The sequence below is a fragment of the Passer montanus genome, unplaced genomic scaffold (genome assembly GCF_014805655.1).
Source record: "Passer montanus isolate IOZ18808 unplaced genomic scaffold, ASM1480565v1 scaffold114, whole genome shotgun sequence".
NCBI classification, from domain to species: domain Eukaryota; kingdom Metazoa; phylum Chordata; class Aves; order Passeriformes; family Passeridae; genus Passer; species Passer montanus.
In genome coordinates this window covers 512,178-532,530 of record NW_024358058.1, presented here as the reverse complement: position 1 = coordinate 532,530, position 20,353 = coordinate 512,178, and the positions used below count along the sequence as shown (strand labels likewise).

The 20,353-nt window shown below is 42.8% G+C and overlaps 1 protein-coding gene across 3 annotated transcripts in view; it reads left to right on the top strand.

Annotated features, from left to right (window-relative positions):
• ELAVL1 (ELAV like RNA binding protein 1) overlaps window positions 1-18,994 on the top strand; it is a 41,919-nt gene extending 22,925 nt beyond the window's left edge. The window contains exons 4-9 of one of the 3 annotated variants that reach the window (XM_039696670.1): window positions 5,947-6,050; window positions 6,832-6,985; window positions 9,948-10,173; window positions 15,634-15,780; window positions 16,264-16,377; window positions 17,419-18,994. In XM_039696670.1, the coding sequence (XP_039552604.1) occupies window positions 5,947-6,050; window positions 6,832-6,985; window positions 9,948-10,173; window positions 15,634-15,780; window positions 16,264-16,377; window positions 17,419-17,743 (1,070 nt within the window). In that variant the 3' untranslated portion in view covers window positions 17,744-18,994. The remainder of the gene's footprint in view (window positions 1-5,946; window positions 6,051-6,831; window positions 6,986-9,947; window positions 10,174-15,633; window positions 15,781-16,263; window positions 16,378-17,418) is intronic. The other 2 variants (XM_039696671.1, XM_039696672.1) reach the window with 2 other exon arrangements.
• The last annotated feature ends 1,359 nt before the right edge of the window (window positions 18,995-20,353 follow it).

Sequence of the window (20,353 nt, the reverse complement as noted above, 5' to 3'; positions counted from 1 at the left end):
CTATGCTAGAAGTTATTCTATTTATTACTGTCTATGTTGTGATGATGGAATTTGATCAACATAGACATGGAGTGGAAAAATCATGCCCTTATTTGTTAGTTTTGAAAAGTGATCATTAAATACTTCAGATGTTTGTGTACAAACACAGAAATATGTTTTGACAGAAATCCTTCATGAAGCTGCTTTCTTTTTGATTTAAGGACACCTTGCAGTATGAAGACAAAACCTGCTAAGGATGTAACAAATAGCAGGTCCTTGTCTCTGGAGCCAGTGTTCTGTGTTGTGGCTGTTCAGGATGCTGTTACCCCTCTCCCTAGGGGCACTGCTGGCTCATGCTCCGAGCCCTCATCCCCAGCTCGTTTTCCCTAGAGCAGTCTCCAGCCAGTCAGTGTTTGGTCTGCTGTTGCCAGGGTGTGTTTCTCCCCATGATCAGGGCTCTGCATCTGTCCTTGCTGCATTCCACGAGGTGCTGTTGGCCTGTCCTCCTGGCAGCCCGACCCTTCCGTCTGTGATGTGTTCCTCCCAGCCTGGTGGGATCTCCAGTCTTGGTGGGAGCACATTCCCATCACCTCCTCCACAGCGTGGATCACGAGGTAAACTGCAGGTCCCAGTAGAGACCCTGCAAACTCCAGTCCAGGCATACAGCTAGAGTGTGTGGAGGGATGTGTGTGTTTTTTTCTCCTTTTGAAGATGGATGTGGCGCTTACCTTCCTTCTTCCAATTTCCTGGTCATTCAAAAATGAAGCAGTTTTGGCAGGGACATGAGCCTGGTGCCTCATCATCCTTACACAGAGCCCATTTCATCCCCCCATGGGTTTGACTGGGACCAGTTCACTCAACCAGTCAGTCCCTGGCTCTGTTCATCCACTGACCTTTCTCTGGGAGCTCTTTTCACAGTGAAGAGCCTGTTAGACTCTGCTGGTAAGGTGAGGCACAGAAAGCATCCTGTGCCACTCTGCTCAGATATAAATATTAAATTTATAAATATTAAAATATTTAATACATATAATTAATTTAATATTAATACATATTAAATCTGCTGTCATACTTCCAGCCTTGTGCTGGTGGGACAGGAAGAGAATATTTTGTTATTACCCTTGATGCTGTTCTTTTGTTTCTTTCCATTCTTTTCAAGTCTGGAACTGCATTTGAGCTCTGTGTCTTCCTCAGACACAGTGGACAGTGTTTCCAAATTCCCCCTGTTGTAGCTGTTACTACTTCTATCTCCTGTGCTGTTTCCCTTGGAGCTGTGCCATGGCTCCCTGCTCAGCCAGGCTGCTCTGCTCTCACATCTGCGTGTTTTCCTGGCTGTTAGGAAACAGAGGATGCTGTATGTGTGCTGTGGCTCGCTCAGCAGTTGGGGTGCAGTCTTGGTCACCTGCTCTGCCAGTCCTGCCTTGCTGCACTTCTCCACTATCCTGGCACTTGGGGGGAAGTTTGATGCAGGATGGTTGGGGACTGATGTGATTGAGGAGCCCTGGTTGTACAACAGTGTAACTGTGCTAAAGAAGTCCACACTAGGCACATCTGAGCCCTTTAATCTGTTCTTACCCTCAGAAACTACAGCCACTGCTTTGAGTTCTGCTGATGCCTGGTATTTTTGTGGTACTTCTCCCTGCACTCGCACCTGTTTAGGCTCTCTGGTTATCACTCTTGGCACGGTTTGTAAAGCCAAACAAAAAACTCAAACCCAGCTCACGTCCTCCAAAAACTGATTCCCAGTTCTGAAAACAAGTTCTAAACTAAGTTGCCATCATGCTGAGATGCACTGACTAACAGGAGCCAGATTTGATTTTGGGGTTTCTTGTGGAGGACAGGATGGGGAGGAGCTGAGTTAGCTGCTCTCAGTGAAGTGCTCTGCTGTGTGTCAGACTCCTCAGTGAAGCTGGAGTTGTCAGCACTGGGCTGGGAATGAGGAAGAAGCTGGAGACTGAAGCCGTGTGTCTCGGGAGCTGGGAAAGGAAGCAGGGACATGGACAGAAACCCAAGTGATGCACGGGAAGAAAAGCAGTGCCCTCTCTCCTGAAAGGGCCTTTTATCATGGAAACAAAACTTGATTCTTTCTGCTGAAGGAGTGTAGTATTTTGCTTAAAACTAGATTTTGTAGTTACTTTGTTAATTATTTGTGCAGATAAGGACCTACTTGTTGCTCTTTTTTAGCTTTGTCTCTTGAGTAAATTTATGTTTATGTGAACTTTAAAAAATATTTTTTAATTCCTATCCACTAAAACATTTGGAAAACTGTTACAGCACCAGTTTCTTTTGTGCTACAAGTTTCTATAGCAGGCTGGGAGCATCAGGAGAAAGCAAAAACCCTTCTCTCCTTGCTGGGGTAAACACTTGACAGCAGTCATAATATTGTGTAAATGCTAATTCCTTATATATTTCCTGTCATCCTTAGCACATAGGTAGATTGTACTGTTTTGGAGTAAAATGATGAAGCAAAGAGTATTCCTGCACAGGCATCTGTGAGGTGGAAATGTCTCCTGCAGTGACAGGACTGTTGTGTTTTGGCCCAGCCTGGGTAGAGATGAACACTGGGCACTGAGTGGGAGAAGATGGCTGAGGCTCATTGTTAAAATACCCAAAATATTGGGTATTTTAGAGCAAGATAAGTTAGCATATACTGTCAGTTTTGCATGGGTTGGGTTTTTCTAGCACTTAAGGGCTATAAGGTCATGTTATATTACTGTAGTTTAAAGGTGGTAAGTACAGATTAAAAGGGATGGTCTGCATTCTAGATTATTGTTGAGAAATACAGGTAATTGATAGTTTCTTACCTATTGTCAGGTAAAAGCTAATAGGACTGTAATACTGGGGTTCAGTATGAACTTACTGTCAAATGCCTAGTGAGAGAACGAATGAACTTTTGTGATCCTGCCACTTTCAGAGCCTTCTTTTTTTAGTCAGTGTTTGTTTGGGTAAACCCCATTACGTTCCTGCCCCCTCACTTCCCAGGACATTCAAACTGTTGGATAAAGAATAGTCACTGAGGAATTTGTATAAAACTGGAAGTGAAAAAGATGCAGAATTTTGCTCTGACAGAAACAGTAAAGAAGGCCAGACAAAAACAGTAAAAAATTATACAATCACTTTGTGATGGTACTTTGGGGACAGACATTTGGAAGGAGAAACGTGTAAGGTGTAGGATAGGACTTGTACAGGAACAAGTGGACACAGAATATGTACACCTGAGTTTGGAAAAGGAGAGCATTGTCTGGAGGCTGTAGAATGTGCTTTCAGAGTGCCTGGCAAGCTGCTGTTAACATGGGCACGTGTGTGTGTTAGGGCACAGTTTCTGATTCCAGGGACTGGGCCCAGGTCACGTGGTGCCTTTTGCTCCTGGGTGTCCATGGGTGTTGCAACTTAGGTCTGGTTTTATCCTGGATATAAGTAACTTAAAATTCCTTGTCACTGATCTCTAACAGTGCATAAACACATAACGTGTGTGATGCTTTGGAAGGAAACAAAGGAGTGTGGGCAGCCGGGGAGAGGGGGATTCTGTCCCTCGACTCCACTCTGGTGAGACCCCATCTCCAGCCTGGAAACCCCAGCACAAGATAGACATGGAGCTGCTGGAGCCAGGTGGAATGAAATCGTGTCTAAGGTACTTTCAAACTAATTCTATTCCTGCTGTGGAATCCTGCTCTTCTTCACCTATTAGGAAAATAGTCCCCCAGTCCTCCCCAGTGCAGCATCCATCGAGGAAGTGAGAGTCCTCCAGGGCTCACTGTGGGTCACACTTGGAGGGATTAGTCTTGTTTGGGGTATGCTTCCCTGGTCTTTAAGGGCCCATTTCCATATTTTTTATTAGAACCTGGTTCTGTTTGGTACTTTGCTGGAATATTCATGTTTATGTGACTTTTGGGACAGACTGAAAATATCCATAAAACTGCTGTTGCTCTGAGCCTTCAGAGCAGGGCTGGACCTGTGAGGGATGTTGGATCCTTCCCATCCTTGCAGAAGTCATTGCCAACTGTCCACCTGGTATTTTTTCCCTCTTAAACTTACTTCAGACTAAGAAAACAAAAGGTAAGAAAAATAAGAGAAATAAGGTAGAGTCCAGGTGCTCAACATTTTTCTAATTGTTCAATTACTCATTTTCTTAATCAGAGGTAAATAATCTCAGTAGGTAAGTGGGTGGGAACCAACCATATTTGATCTCAATGACTGACCATCTTTGACTAATAAAACAAAAGGAATGTTATAAAGGAATCACAAAAACCATGCTGTGGGTACATGTTAGAAACATTGATCAGAATTTTTCGGATGTTGTCTGTAGGTCTCCAGAGGATGGAGTTAAATCCTCCTTGGCTGGCACAGAGCAGTTTGCTGTTAGTTGTGTGCCTGGTGTCACAGAGGCTGGTTTGGAGCTGGTTTAACACCAGGTCTCTAAGGGAACAGGGTGTTGTTTCTGTGCATGCCTTGAACACAGGGGGTCTGGCTTCTCTTAAGAGTTTTAGCAGAGGGCAGAAATTACCTGTGAGTGTTTATACAAAGGGTGCATTAGACAGCAGGCTCTGCCATTGGCAGGGTTCAGCTGAGTTGCTGCTGGATTAGGTTTCACAAGGAAGCAGCCAAAGGCAGAGGCCGTGCCAGGAGCTGGTGCAGCTCTGCAGTCAGTCTGCTGGCATGAAAACACTGAAGGTTATTTGGGGCATCCTTCCATTCCCTTGTGGATTTTACACTTGCAATCTTGATGTCTCAGCAGACTGGGCATCCTTTTTTTCTGTATCTGAAGTTAATCTGCAGTTTTCTTAAGCCCTTTTCATAATTTCCTCTGACATTTGTGCCATGATATATTATCATTGGACTCCTGTGTCTGTATTTGGTCTTCTGAAATGTCAGGAAAGCATAAGGAAACTTCCTTGTCAGCTAAGACCATTGCAGAGCCAAGCAGTGTGATTAAAAAGGGTTATTTCACCACAGAGTCCTTTACCATAACAATTAGCTTTGTCTTCTAATGTCCCTAATAGAGCTTAATAATTTAAAAGTAGTATATTGTTAGAGGAAAACTGCACATTTTCCTATGCATGCTTACAATTTTCTTTAGAAAATCCCACAGATCTGGCAGACAAGGAGAAGTTGGCTGAAAGGGGTGTGTCTGGGGTTGGATTGCAGCTTTTTTATTGCTCTGAGACAGTCTTGAAAGTATTTTAGTTATTTTTAAACCTACACTACTAAGAACCCGTAATTGTTGGGAAATTGCAACCCAAAATGATCCTAATATATGTTATAATTGATAGTAGCAATTGTGGAGATTGGAGATAGAAGCAGAGCATGTAAGCATCCAAAAATATCCTTTTCCTTAAATATTTTAAGGATTTTTATTATTAATATAAAATTATTCCTTTAAGAGTGAACTTAAATAAGGTAACAGTATATTAATTGTCTGCCTTAAGGAGAATTTTTCACTCTTCACTATGATGCTGTGTTTGGGAAACTGGCTGCTTGTTAGCTGTATTAATGAAGGATTGGAAACTTCTTTTTCCTTCTTGTACCCAGGGGTGGAGGTCGGAATAGCCAAAGAAATCATGAGGGTCTTAATTTCATACCTTACAGTTCATCGTTGACATTTTCTCACTTTCTGCTCTCCATCCACAAGACTTTGTACTGATGAACTTAGTTAAGTCATTGCCTTTGTTCCCCACCCATGAAGTTTGCAAGACTGGTCAGAGTTTGTGTTTTAGCCCTGAATTTCTGACTGTTAAAGGGTGCTCTGGCCCATGCCTGCTGTCTGTGAAGGCAGAGGGATGTCCAGAGTGGAAACAGAAGACCTCTGAGTTACTCATGATGTGTGCCAGCCTTGGGAAACCTCCTTGGCTTACTGAAATACTTGCTGTGTGGATTGTGTATGTTAAATTAACTTCTTGTTTGCATTTCCTTTCAATTTATTAATTCAATAATTTTGTTAGGATTAATTTTAAAAAATGTTCTTCCCTTTAGGACACAGCTTAGGCTACGGCTTTGTGAACTACGTAACTGCAAAAGATGCTGAAAGAGCAATAAACACACTGAATGGCCTCAGACTTCAGTCAAAAACTATCAAGGTAGGAGCTCTTCAGTCATCTGTGAAGACAGCATTGTAATAAACTTTATTCTGATGGTAAAGTTTGTGTGCTCCCAGCTGCAGCAAGCATGAATCTGGGAGGAGAGTAGTGAAGTGTTTTGAAACAGCTTAGTATTTGAAGGTTCCCTTTCTTTATATTCCCACCATTTTTACAGCAGTAGAGGGATCATTATAGATGGCTTCCAGGCGTTTAACTCATGCACATCTTGGATGCTTCATAATATTTCTTGTAAATCTTGTTAGTACACGTGCACTCCTTTCCTTCTCCAAAACAACAGCCTGTGCTCTGTGTGTAGGATTCACTCCTGCTGAGGTGATCTATGCAGCTTTCTCCCCTACCAGAAATTATGACAGAAAACTGCACTCTACTCGTATCATCCTTTTAAGAAGCTTTAGAAAATATACTGGCAGGACAAGTTCCTGATGTAAGCTCAGGTCCAGTGGCTGAGTCAGAACTCGGGATTCTTTGTTGCCAAAATTGTTTGCTGGGAGCATTGGTGTTGTTCTGTTGCTGTCTCCTTACAGCAATGCTAATATAGTTGTTATTTCTTGGGTTATCCCAAAAAGAATGGCATTATGTAGGGACATGCCATTGCTCCTGTTGTTTGGTTGATTTTCCCCTATTCTCTCTTGGTTCCATTTTTTTGAACTCCAGTAAAAATGCATGTGTTGGTAATGGAGGAGTTAAGTAAATTGGCTCATGACAATAAATTGATCTTCGCTGTTAATACTCTGAAGATGTATTTTCATTTCTTTTAAAGGTTTCCTATGCCCGCCCAAGTTCTGAAGTTATCAAGGATGCTAATTTATATATCAGCGGCCTGCCGCGGTCAATGACACAGAAGGATGTAGAAGATATGTTCTCCCGTTTTGGGCGCATCATCAACTCACGTGTGCTTGTGGATCAAACCACAGGTGAGTTCTGGGACCGTGGCTGTGGAAACTGGAATGCACAGCATGTGTTTGGTGTTTTCTGAGACTGGCAGTACCTACAGACTTGCACAAGCTAATCATGACATCTGCTGTCAACTGGTGATAGAATTTTAACAGGATATCCATGTTCAGTGATTTTTTTTAAACACAGAATGACTCACACTGCCTTTTCCAGCTTACAGCCCAAACCTCAGACCATATTAAAACAGGATTATTGTCATTTTAATCAGCTGCTAATTTGCCAAATCTACTTTCTTGCTCTGACAATTGCTGGCACTGCAATGCACTGTGTTTCTGGGCCATGTGTGTAACCTGGAGTGCTGACCTTACCTTGACTTTACACACATGCAGCTCTTATCCACTGGGCAATTCCAGGCCATAGTTACAGATTTAAAGCAAAACAAAAATGTGTTTTGTCTTTTGTACCAGCCTGGAACTCACTCAATTTTCTCATATTTTAAACCATGTGAGATGTCTTACAGGCTTCTGTGGTTACTGCTAAGCAAAGGAATTAATTTCTTACACTTAGTACTGCCCTGAGAGTTCTACATGCATTTTTTGTATTAAAAGAAAAAAGAAAAAGAGGAGTGAAGTTACTTAGGCACTTGGCTCAGGGGAGACCAAAGTTAAGGTTTTCTTTGTGATGGCAATTCTGACTGTTACAGTGTTTTCAGAGTTTAAAGTTCTTACCCCTTTATTTCAGACAGTATAACTGTTTGGCTTATCCTGTCACCCAGCTGTTCTCTGGTTTTACTGGTAGCCCATATGTCACGGATTAATCTGGAGAGAGCTTTTGTTTACAAATACACTTTTTCATTGATTATGCATCTGGTATATTGGAATAAAAGACAATCTAATTCTAGCAATTGCACATTTAACATTTATAACTGGGATGTGCATTTCTACACATCAGTTCAGAAGAAGCTTTCCTGCTCTGTGAGGAATCTGCTGTAGTTCAGAGTGGGCCACCAGCAGCTCCTGCAGGGCTCAGTCTGAGTGCAGGCTGAGAGAAACCTGAGGTGACTTGGTGAGATCTGGGCACTGACATGTCAGACACTCCATGGTTGAATAAGGAAAATCCCATCCTGCCTGGAGAATATTATTTGTTTTGCCCAGCTCTGATACCTGCATGGCCCTGCAGCTGGTTATGTAGGATGCAGCTGTAATGAGAAATGAGAAAAAGACCTGTGGAGCACAGGAAACTTAGTAATGCACGTCTCAAAACTAGTCATCCCTCTCTGGCAGTCCCTCAGGTCTGGAGAGCATCTGGGTTTGACAGAGCTGTAACATGAGATGACACAAGTCATACAAATAAAATCTCTCCAAGAATAATAGTTTTCATGGGTGTGCTGAGGCCTGATGCTGTGTGATTCAGCTCAGAACACACCACCTGCTTTCCCATAGCCTTAATAATGCATTGACTGAAGAGTGGGTTCTGTTACATCTCACAGTTAATGCCTACAGAGCCTGGGCTGGCCATCCCACCAGGAATGTAGCTATGCCTTGGCTTTAAGCCTGTCTTGGTCTGCTCCCACTTAAGACACATTTTAATTTGTACTTAGCTGTACCTTCTCACAGAGGTGGTACTCCAGCTTTTGAAAACTACTCTGTTTAAAAATACACTTTCTAAAATATTTAAGTTTTAAATGAATGCTTTGAGAAGCTCTAGGATGAGCAGCATGAAAGTGGAGGAGTCACAGTAAGCTGAGCTCTAGGACAGGCCTTGCTGAGTTCCCAGTGATGCTGGGCCTTCCCAGGTGGGCCATACCCTTCCCCTGGCAGGGAGGCTGATCTCAGTGGTACCTGAGCATGCAGTGCTGTCAGCTCTGCTCTGGTGAGCCCGTGTGTTGTTCTTTGTCAAAGTGCAATCACACCTTGTTTGCTTCAGGCCCAGGTCTTGACATGTTACATTTACTTCTGTGAAACAGAAAATGATCCTCAACTGTTACCAACAACAGTTTATGATTTTGTGGTTTATGATAAGCTTAACTTCTGTATCCAGCTTTGAAGATGGTCCTGGGTGGATGTGAAGAAAACAGTATCTGATACATCCCTTTCTGAAACAGAGCTAATGTTTACATTTGGTCTGGCCACAGTACCTCCACTGGAGTTGCATTTAAACAAAATGTGCCCTTTTAGCTTCACTTGATAAACCATGTTTTCAGCCCAAGGTCAAGTCACAGATGAGAAGCACGGGGTGGAGAGGAGAGCTCACAAGGCATAATTTGAACCTCAGTCAGAAGGAAACAGCATCCAGGGGCTGGGACTAGGAAAAAAGTACACCAATTTTTAGCAGCCGTGATACTGGTTTGGTACAGCTACCAAGAGTTAAATCTTCATTGATTTTATGAATAAAAATAATCTATGTGCCAGCTGCAAATAGCATATATGGTGCAGGTGAAATTCTGATCTCTCTATTAAAAAAGATGGAAGTCCTTTATTATAGTCAGACATTTGTTCCCTCATCTCTGAACCTGAGTGTGTTTCTAGCATGGAAAAATGAAAACATTTGCAAAAATTTATAAACTTTGTGTTTGTGGATGCTCTTTAGTGATAAAGTAATTGGAACTAACCAATTTGGGTTTGTTTTTAACCATCTGGAGTTAATTTATTTTTTTTTTAACTTAATTTAAAATGTTGGAGTTTTTTGTGAATGGAAATGTCAGTTGATGATGAATATCATGGAATTCTACCACGTATTTTTTTAAGTGTTTAGTCACTGTGGTTGTTATAGCTGAAATGAGTACACTAATTTGTCTTTGGTTTCTTAATTTTGTACTTTATCCTCCAGCTGCTGAAGTAATATAAATGTAGAGAACTTGAAAGCTGTGACCATAGAAATACTGAACTTTTTTGGGTTTTGTTTTCAAAGTTATTTTGAGTTTATCCTGAACTTCAATTTTTTTTGTTTGTTTGTTTGTTTTTTTATTGGTTTGGTTACAAGGTTTGTCCAGAGGGGTCGCATTTATCCGGTTTGACAAAAGGTCAGAAGCAGAAGAGGCAATTACAAATTTCAATGGTCACAAACCCCCAGGTTCCTCCGAGCCCATTACAGTGAAGTTTGCAGCCAACCCTAACCAGAACAAAAATGTGGCACTGTTGTCGCAGCTGTGTCATTCACCAGCTAGACGGTTTGGAGGGCCAGTGCATCACCAGGCACAGAGATTCAGGTAGGTTAGGAAGAATAAATGCATTTAAGGCTGTGCTCCTGTTCCTGTGGTTGTGTGGGGAGCTGTGCCCCCGCAGCTGGGCAGTGATGCCTTCACTGCAGCATGTGTGAATGAATACATAGTGCACCATCTGTCCTCAGTGTTATGTAAAGAAACTGTTGCATTAAAATGTGATTAAAGAAAAATCTTATTTGTAAAATTTATATTGAAGTTAGTATGTAAAGGTACCTGCACTCCAGTGTCTGTTTCCACTGCTGGGTTACAGTGAGGGGATGGCAGCAGCAGGTTCCAGGTGGGTGTTGGTAGGTGCCTGTCTCAACAGATCCCCATTCTGTGGTTTGTATATCTGAACACAGATAGAATTTGACAACTTAATTAAAGCTCTGAATGGTTGGTTCCAGCAGGGAGGTGTTACAATAAGAAAGGAAAACCTTATTTCTGACGAGGAGGTTCTGTGGGATTCCTGTCTGCATTGCAACCTGTGCAGGGTTCTGCCTTCCCTCGAGACCTCAGGAATTTACTGATGAGAATATTGAGCAGTTGCAGCTTCCTGTCTGCTTCCAGGGCTATAGAAGACACTGTGCTTTGTCATAGAAAACTGCTTTGGTTGCTTTGAATATGAATTGCTTGAATTGGAAATGCCTTGGGTGTTTGTGGAGGAAGCTGATGGTTGGAGGGTGCTCTGGAAAATGCAGTGTATTGACTGTCTTGCAGAGAAGCAATAGGCTTTGAGATGATATATGTTTCTGAGAGTGGTGGTTCCCTGTTGAGAATTTACTCTTTTTTTTTTAATGTTCGTTTTATTGTGAGGGATCCAATGAGCTCAGTACAATTGGACTAAAATCTCAGCCACCTTTTAGCTGTGCTGCTGTTCCAGTGTTGCTGTCTCCTGTCCACAGTGCTGTAGCTCAGCATGTTGAGCACAGCTCTGTGTAATGAGTCTCCAGAGAAAATCTGTACTTTGTAGTCAGTAGTGATTTTATACTGAGAGTGGTTGAACAGTTTGCCCAAGGAGGCAGTGACGTTTCTGTCCTTGGAGATGCTGAAACCTGGCTAGAATTGATACCAAAAGGGTTCATCTAATTTCTCTTGTGCCTGTGTAGTTTTAGCAGGAAACAGGGTATGCAGCATCTACTTTCTGAGCAAGGATGGTTGAAAGATAAGGGGAAGACATCTGGCTTAGGAATGCAGCTACAGCCAAAACAAGGACTGAACCTGGGAAACTGGGGAGAGCTTTATGGTAATGAGCAAAATATGCACCTGGTGACTGTATACAAGCAACATGCTCGTAGAGGATCACGTGCACACAAGGTGGAGCTGTCCCCTGTGCAGCCAGGCCTGTCACGAATAGTGAATGCCCTTCTGAATGCTACATTGGTGTTAAGGGTTGTATTTGACCAGTTTTTGGTGAGTTTTGGTGACAGGATGAGCCTGAGCAGCCTGCTCCAGGTGCCTTGCTTCGAGCAGGGGGTTTATTAGAGGATCTCCAGAGGTCCCTGCCAGCCTCAGTTATTCTCCAGTTCTCTTCAGCTGTAACCCAGGGAAGTCAGCTCAGGCAGCTCCTCCTTTCCCTGAAGCAGTCACCCAGGTCTCCACACCAAACCTCCTGAGCCATGATGAGGAGTGAAATTCTGCATTGTTTGCATTTAGGTGAATTATTAAAAAATCAACACATCTGCCCTTTGTCTCAGCCAGGGCTTCAGTGTGTCCGGATCCTAGTCAAATCTTTTTTATTCTTAATGTTCTTAATTTACTTGGACATTTTCATCATCATTCTTCCCCTTAAAATTTATGCCAGGATCATAGTGCATCAGAATAAGGAGTGAAAATAATATTCACATCCATAATTAAGAGACCAAATACTTTGAATTCAATCTTGTAATGATCACTCAGGAACAATAAAAATTATTTATGTATTTATATTAACAGTTGCTGGTGAAACTAAATTTTAATAACCAGTTTGTTCATTATTCTCTTAATGTACTATTTAGAGCAGCATTGATGTCAATTGTGTGCATTTCATAGAACCACAGGCTGGTTTGGGTTGGAAGGGACCTTAAAGCTCATATTGTCCCACCACTGCCATGGGCAGGGACACCTTCCACTATGCCAGGATGTTCCATGCTCTGTGTAACCTGGCCTGGGACACTTCAGGGATGGGGCAGACACACACAGTGTTTCTGTAGGCTTGGGGTGTTACAGTGGGGGTTAAGAGGAAGAAAATGTTCTGTCTCTGTTCCATTCCTGCTGCCCTGGGAGCTGTGTCCTGCTGGGTGTCTGTGCCCAGTGCTTGTTTGTCAGCACACGTTGGCTGGCTGCTGCTCCCAGGGGCAGACCTGCTGCTGGGGAAAGAGCTGAAGATTTTGGGGTCCCACAGCCTGGCAGAGGTGGGAGTAGAGCAGTTGAGGTAAGGTTGTGCTTTCAGGAAGGCACTGTGGACACAAGAGCCCCCAGCTGACTTGCAGACACAAGCACTTCATCTCTACCTTGTCACAGACTTGTGAAAGCTGCAACACTTACTACAAAGCTTCCTTCCCTCAGTCACTCGTGCAGGCACGTCTGTACACGTATGCACAAGGCTTGCACCATGGGGTCATGGAATTATTAAGGTTGGAAAAGACCTCCAGCATCATCAAGTCTGTCCCACAACCCTTTACATTTTTTAGTGTTAGCTGCAAGTTCTTCTAGTGAGTCTGTCTTCCTTGAAGGATGCTGAACTGAAGGAGTTGTGATTACTCATGCTGTGGTTAAGCTCAGGAACCCGAGTTTGGGCTGAGTCTTGTTTGTTTTGGTAGTGAACAAGACATGATGAATGGATAAGCAGCTTCCACAGAGCCTGCAGTCTGTGTAAATTAAAGTTGTGATCTCTGCTCCACAGAGGTTGAATATGTAATCTGATATTTTGATTACATTTCATCTCATTTTATCAGAATCCCTGCAAGTCCAGGATTAAGCCTTTAGTATCTAATTTGTAATTATTAATTTCCTACAGATATTTCTCCAACCCTTTGTTTAATGTTCTTTTAATCCTTTTGAGTTCCTGTGGTGTTTGTGGCTCACATCAGGAACTGGTCTTAGTGCTGTGTCCCACTGGATTCCTGGACTAACTCAAAGACCCAGACTCTCTGCTTCCATCCAGAGGGAATGATGCCCACAGCATGGGATTGTGTCTGGAGGACAGATAAAACATCTGGGGCAGGGATTTCTTTAGAGTGTAAGATTTGTTCACTTAAAGAAAATAGCAGTTCTCCAGGTGCTGAACTGTGATGAAATGGAGGGGTTTAGCTCCTGAAGCATGAGGAGGCTGCTCAGGTCCCCTGCAAGTCCTGTGCTTTTGCAGCTCACCAGAGCTTTATACTAGAGCAACATTCTTTCAGACCTCAGTTATTGCCAGTTCAGTTGGCAAACTCCAAGCTTTCAGACTTGTTCAGGGTTGGAGCCAGCTCCTGTAATGGGCGTAACTCTACCAGTATCAGTCCATGGGTTCTGCCCTGAATGCCTGAATTGGAGCCATTTGTGATAGTTCTTTGATCCAAGGGGAAATGCAAGAAGACTGTTTAATCCTGTCAGTGATACAGTTGCTCAGACAGCTCTTGTACACCTGCTTGGTTTCACTCCAGTGAAATTGTTTACATTTTCAGTTTTTAGACCAATTTGTAATTTGGGTGCAAGCTGAGTAGAAACCATTTCATCCAGAGAAGTATTTCATCAAAGTTCTGGAAGAATATGGGAGTAAAACTCCAGTTGCTTCTGTTCTTCCTCTCATGGTTGTTTGACCCAACACCGTGATTTTTTCAGGCTTAGAGCTTGTGTCACTGAGTTTTCAACAAGAATTGTATTGCCCACAGCAGATCTTTTCTGTCTGTAACAATGACAGCAGAAAAAGTTGCTTGTCAGAAGGACATTCTCAGTGTAGCTGAGCTCCTGCTCTTTGTGGAACTATTTAAAAATAAAAAGCTGCCAAGCTCAAGTGCAATGGCAACACAAGCTGGGATTAAAACTGATGTTCCTGCTTTTTGGCATCCCACCCGTGGTGCTGTATGGAACTGTCCTCAGAGTGCAGGCAAAAGAGTTCAGCAAAACCAGCACAAAGCTATGTTAGGGGAGGTTTAGGTTGGATATTAGGGAAAGCTTCTTGCCCCTGGCACTGCCCAGGGAATGGTCCCGGCCCCAAGGCTGCCAGAGCTCCAGGAGCGTTTGGACAGCGCTGCCAGGGCTGCTCAGGGTGGGCTGTTGGGGTGGCTCTGCAGGGACAGGGGCTGCCCTGATGGTATCTCTGGGTCCCTTCCAGCTCAAGAGTTTCTGTGCTTCTGTGAAAAGAATTTGTAGCACTTGCATAGACCTAAAAAGAAACTGCTTTCATTCAGGAATGTAATTTCTGAGATTACATTGTCCAGTGAGTTAAACTAATCTCAGGATCTGTTAAATGAAGCAGTCTGTTAATTGCAGAGGGAGCAAAAGGTCATTAATAGAAACAGGAAGCTTGTAAAGTAAAAAAGAGTTGTGATGGAAAATACACTGTTGTTGATACCTAATGCTCCAAGATGTTGGTGTATTAGGTTAGCATGGCTTGAAGGAACCAAAGCAAATAACACTGGCTACAGACTCTTTGGGAGGCCTGAAAAAGCAATGTGGAGGAGACAGTATAAAAATAATTTCAACAGAAATGAGGACACCTGCTGTAAGTGTGCTAAGACTGAAATCGTTCAAATTACAATATTAAAGGAATTTTAAAATCACTTTCTCTGAAACATCCTGAATCTCTGTTGGCCTTTGTGTTTGCCATAGTAGGATGGTCTTTTAAACATCTTTAATAAGTGTGACTTCCTAAAGGTCATCTTAAATTGGCGTGGCCACAAAAATCTGTCCTGGTAGGACAGGGAGCTGTGTGTCAGCTGCTCTGGCACTGCTCATGCAGGCTGTTACCCTGAGCTGAGTGACAGATCTGGGGTCCCTCTTGTGCAGAGTGAGAACAGACATTTATCAGATTAGCTGAATAGTATTTACTGTAGGGTTTTTGTTGTTTTTTTTTTAATTACTTTTCTAATATTTTAGGGCACTTGTTTGGTTTTACCCTGTTTTGTTTGGTTTGGGTATTTTAATAAACCTGTAACATTTTTGTGAGTCAAAGCAGGAATAGAGGACAATCTGTTTGAAGATAAGTGTATCCAAAAAGCAGACGTACTTGCTATTTTAAATTGTCTGTTACAAGCATTTAGATTTGTTGTTTTCTTGCATTTAACACCAGTTGCTCTCCTACAACTGATTGCAGTCCTTGGTGTGGTGTTACTGGGCTCCTGGGCAGAGCCTGAGCCTTGGGAGCAGGCAGGGGCAGAGCTGTACTGACTGCTGGAACCAACATCAGGCAATTCTGAGCTCAGTGCTTTGAGAAGGGATTCAGGACTGGTGATCTGTTGAGATGGAAACTTGACAGATATTAAGATAAATTCATCCTACCAGATTATTACTTTCTTGGAAAGAAGCTACAGAACTGAAGGTGTCTGTCAGAACAAGTAAGTGTATCAAGCATGCAAGCACAGGAACGTTTATATACAAAGCCAAAAGAAATACCAGATGTGTCACCTCTCCATCAGATCATGCGGGTTGGTATGTCTCATTCACCTTGTGGTACTTCTAACTGCTTTTTCAGTTTGGCTGTAGTTCAAGGCTTCCCAAACTTGTTTTTTCTTGGGACTGGCTGTCAGTGAGTTGCTGCAGCTCGGGAGTGTCCCACTGTGCTCTGGGAGCCCCTGGGCTGCAAAGCTGCAGCGAGGGAGGGATGGAGTGTCACTTGCTCTGGGGACAGGAGAGTCCAGGAGCTCAGGTGTCCAAGGCAGGGAGCTCTGAGCACCAGAGAGCCTGGGGGAGATGGGCACTGAGTGGTTCTCGTGTGTGAGTGCACAGTGTGTGTGTGAGTGTGCACTGCCATCCCTCTGCTCCCCTCCCTCCCTCCCTGTACTCCTTGAGCTCTCCCTCCTCAAGAAGGGCAGCAGCAGCTCCTTGATGCAGGGCAAGAAAGAGTCAGAGGGGAAGCATTTGGCACTTACTGCAGCATTCACTGCCCAGACATCCCTTCCCTGTTTCCTCCAGGTCAGCAGAGAATCAGGATCTGCCACCGCCCTGCTCTTGGCAGAGAGCAGCTCGTGTACCGCTTTTAAGGGGTTTGCAAATCACCAGTGGTACACCTCAATTTGGGAACCCCTGGTATAGTATCATTATATTTCTATGATCACATGACCTCATATTTTTAAATAATAAATAAGCACAAGGGTTCAAAGTGAGTTTTTGACCTTAACTTTCACATTTCCTGGCCTTTGAGTGCTTAGCTGTGCAACCCTAATATTGCACTAAAATATTCAGAAACTTTGATTTTCTGGAGTGTAGGCCAGAAATAGGATAAAGGGGAATAGAAATGTGGGTTATAGGGAAAAGAAAATAATACAAAACAAGACATTAAAAGGAGAAGATTTTTGCTTTTTGTTATGCATGAATCCTGCTGAGGTATTGTGAAGGAGGCAGGATTCAGGAAGAATGGGTAGGTGATTTTAAAAATCCAGTTCAGTAAAGTCAGATCTGAGTTTTCCTGGAAAAATTATCAAAACCACCCATACACACTGGAATAATAAAACTGCACTGAGCCTGCTCATGTTGTGAGTGTTTGCCTGCACCTGCTGCCTTTGGGTGGAAAGGGAGTAGGTTTTGTTCTGCTTCACAAAAGAAGAAATTACAATCTCTACTCCTAAGAACACTTATCCCCTGCCCCAGCAAACCCAAAGAAACTCTTTGACTTAAAGAGTTTCCCAACATGTTCTTTTAGAGGCAACAAAAGGAGCAAAGGAGCATGGGGTGAAAAAAAATCTCCTTCTGTGAAATAAGTGGGAGATGCCTGAGGGTGTCTGGGGCCTCTGGGGAGGTGCTGCCTGTGCCCCCGAACTCGAGCAGTTCTGCAGCAATGCCCTGGACACTGAGCAGCCTGGCTGAGTTCAGACATCAATCCAGGTTCCCTGGGAAGGTGATCATGTAATCTAGCCTTGCCTATTTCTAAGGATAGTTCCCTGTTGATAAAGCAGTTGGAATACTTAACTTTTTTTTTCTGGCAGCTGTCAATTTGATTGTCAATTTGAATGGGGAAACATTTATGTGGCGGTTTTGATGTGCCATGTATAAAATATTCATTCTCAGTTGCTTCCCATTCAAGTTAATTTGCTTAATTGAACATGAAATATTGTGCTTTTTATTTGCTAGGTTCTCTCCTATGGGTGTAGATCACATGAGTGGGCTTTCTGGTGTAAATGTTCCAGGAAACGCATCTTCTGGCTGGTGTATCTTCATCTACAACCTTGGTCAAGATGCTGATGAGGGAATCCTCTGGCAGATGTTTGGCCCCTTTGGTGCGGTTACCAATGTGAAAGTTATTCGAGATTTCAACACCAACAAGTGCAAAGGTTTTGGTTTTGTGACCATGACAAACTATGAAGAAGCTGCAATGGCCATAGCAAGTCTTAATGGCTACCGCCTGGGGGACAAAATCTTACAGGTTTCCTTCAAAACCAACAAGTCCCACAAATAACTTGCTCGTGCTTTTTGTATGGAATAGATAATGGAGTGACAGAAGTTGAAACATTTTTGTTAGTGTAAAACTCATTTTGCGCCAATTTTCACAAGTGTTTGTCTTAGTCTAAATGAGAAGTGAAAAGGTTTTATATTCTGGGATGCAACTGACATGTTCAAATGTTTGAAATCCCACAATGTTAGACCAATTTTAAGTTCCTTTAAGTTATTTCATTTAAAACATGTTAAAAATCCCCTGAAATCTCAAGTAGATTGCATTAACTAGACCCTCTGGATGGTGGTAAAATTGAAGCATGCTTTCACTTATGAGACTAACATTTGTTTCATTGAATGTTGTCTGCAAAAACTGGAATTTTCTGAAAAATATCAGGCTGAATTAATTGATTTTCTTTGGTTTTATGTTGTTCTTCATACCCATCCCCCTGTCCTTTTGTTCCCCCTCAGTTTTAGTAGTATGGAAGAAAAGTTGAGAAATACTAATGTTTTAGTTGACAGTAAATTGTTTGATAAATTAATATTCATTACTCTGTGTCTAGTTGAGGATCAGGCTTTTTAAAGTCAAGGTCTTGTAAGTAGTAGCATGCCAGCCTAACTTTTAACACCATTGAGGAGGTAAGTTGCACACTGAGCAGTGGCCAAGCTGTCCAATTCACAGGTTTTAGAAACGTGACTTTTAAAACCCACTTTGAGAGGAATGGACCAAAGAGTTTCAAAGAAACTCCGGGAAGATTTCAGAGTCAAAATGAAACTCCAAAAAAACGAGTGTGAATATATGTTGCTACTTTATCAGACTGAATCTCTTCTGTCCAAATATTTAATGCATGGTGCACTACTTACTGGTACATTATAATGCAGCAAGATACTTACTCATTTTCCAAGATCATTGTAGTTGGAATCCTTTGGCAGTTCTATTTTGTAAAGAAAAACCAGTTATAAACATTTGAGCATTGTATTTCTCGCATCCCTTCTAATGAGTGCTAGTTTTTCTATTTTAATAGGATTTTGTTTTGACAACTAGCTTTACTTACTGAACACTCAGCAGAAAAGTACTTACAACTTGCAAGTTAGATATTAACCAAAAAACCCCTTTGATTTGTAGATTTAAAGATTAATCCCCCAGGTTTTCTGCAGACTGCCTTGAAACTTTGAGTTGTTCTGTTTCTGTTAATTTTCTTTTGCTTTTTTGTGTTTTTTGTTTGTTTTTACTTTTGCATTTAAGAACATTAAATTTGATTTTGTTTTGCTCAAATTTTGTTTTGTTTTTTATTTTCTGTTCTTTTTTTTGCTAAGTATTGCACAAAGTGTCCAGCTTTCAGAGTGCTGTTTAAGGAACTGTAGCTCTGCTTTAAGAGAATTTTAATTTGCTGCTTTGACAGATGAGTAGAAGAAAAAGAGTTTTGAAACAAGCACCACAATAAATCTGTCACATAGAAATGAGTGTCACAGACTGATGTAAGCCTCAGGTGTGCTTGGGTAGGAAACTGGGAAGGCTGACCCTGCCTGTACAGGTGTGTGAGCTGCTTGTGCACAACTAGAGACTTGCCTCTGGTCTTTATGTAGGTAGGGCAAGTGTGGTAATGAGGTCTGTGGCAGTTCAGTGCAGTGTCTCCTTGTTTTGCCCGAATCTCTACCAGCCCCAGAGTTCATTTCAAACTCGAGCAGCCAGTCCATGCTGCTGTCTCATCTCACTCCATCCCCAGCTGACCTTGCCTTGTGCTTGCTGCCTTTGCCCTCTCCTTGTCCCCTCCCTGCCATGAATCTGCACAGCCTGAGGGCTCCCTCAGCCTCCACATGTGTCTGAGCTGGTGCCCAGCTCCAGGGAGGACCTGTGGGAGCTGCTGGTGTTCTGGGAGCTGCCCAGGACATCTAAACCCTACAGATAGGCCTTGGCCCAGCGAGCAGCCATGTGCTGAGTTTGAGCTCGTGTGCAGTGAATGCAGGTGGGATTTTTCCTGGTGAAGCATCCAACCTTGCCTCTCCTGCCAGTCTGTTCCCTCCCCATCTCTGAGACTCAGTGCTCAGTGGAACAGTGGCTGTGACACAGCAGCCAGCCCACTCCCACCCCCCAAAGGTGCTCTTGGCTGTCAGAGGTTTCCTTCCAGCAGTTCATCACCATCCATTTATCACGTCTATGATTATTTCCTTTCTGCGTACGAGGAGAGCTTGGGAAGTGTTTGGGTGTTCTCCCAAGTTCCAGCTGTGTAGCACAGAGAAGTTCTCTTACATGTCCCGTCATTGTTGAGCCCTGCACTGTCCTGTTCCACAGGAGTGGGCTGTAGTCATTCCCAGTTCCTGTCATTCTCTCTTGCTTTATTCCATTTAAGATAAATTTGCTGCTAAACTAAAATAGGAGTTGCTGTTTATCACAGTATTTAGCGGGGGTTCAGACTTCCAGCGAGTGACCCCTAAGCATGACTCTGTATCAGTACTGGTTCCAAGCACACTGGCCATGGCAGCAGCACATTGCTGTGCTGCCACTTCTGAAAAACCCTCTTCTCTTGGATGCTTTTTGGCATCACTGTTCCTTTCTTTTTCCACTGCTTCCCTATTTTTCCATCCCTCATTCTTTGCTAAGTAAGAAGGAAATGTAGGATATGGTTTGTACTGC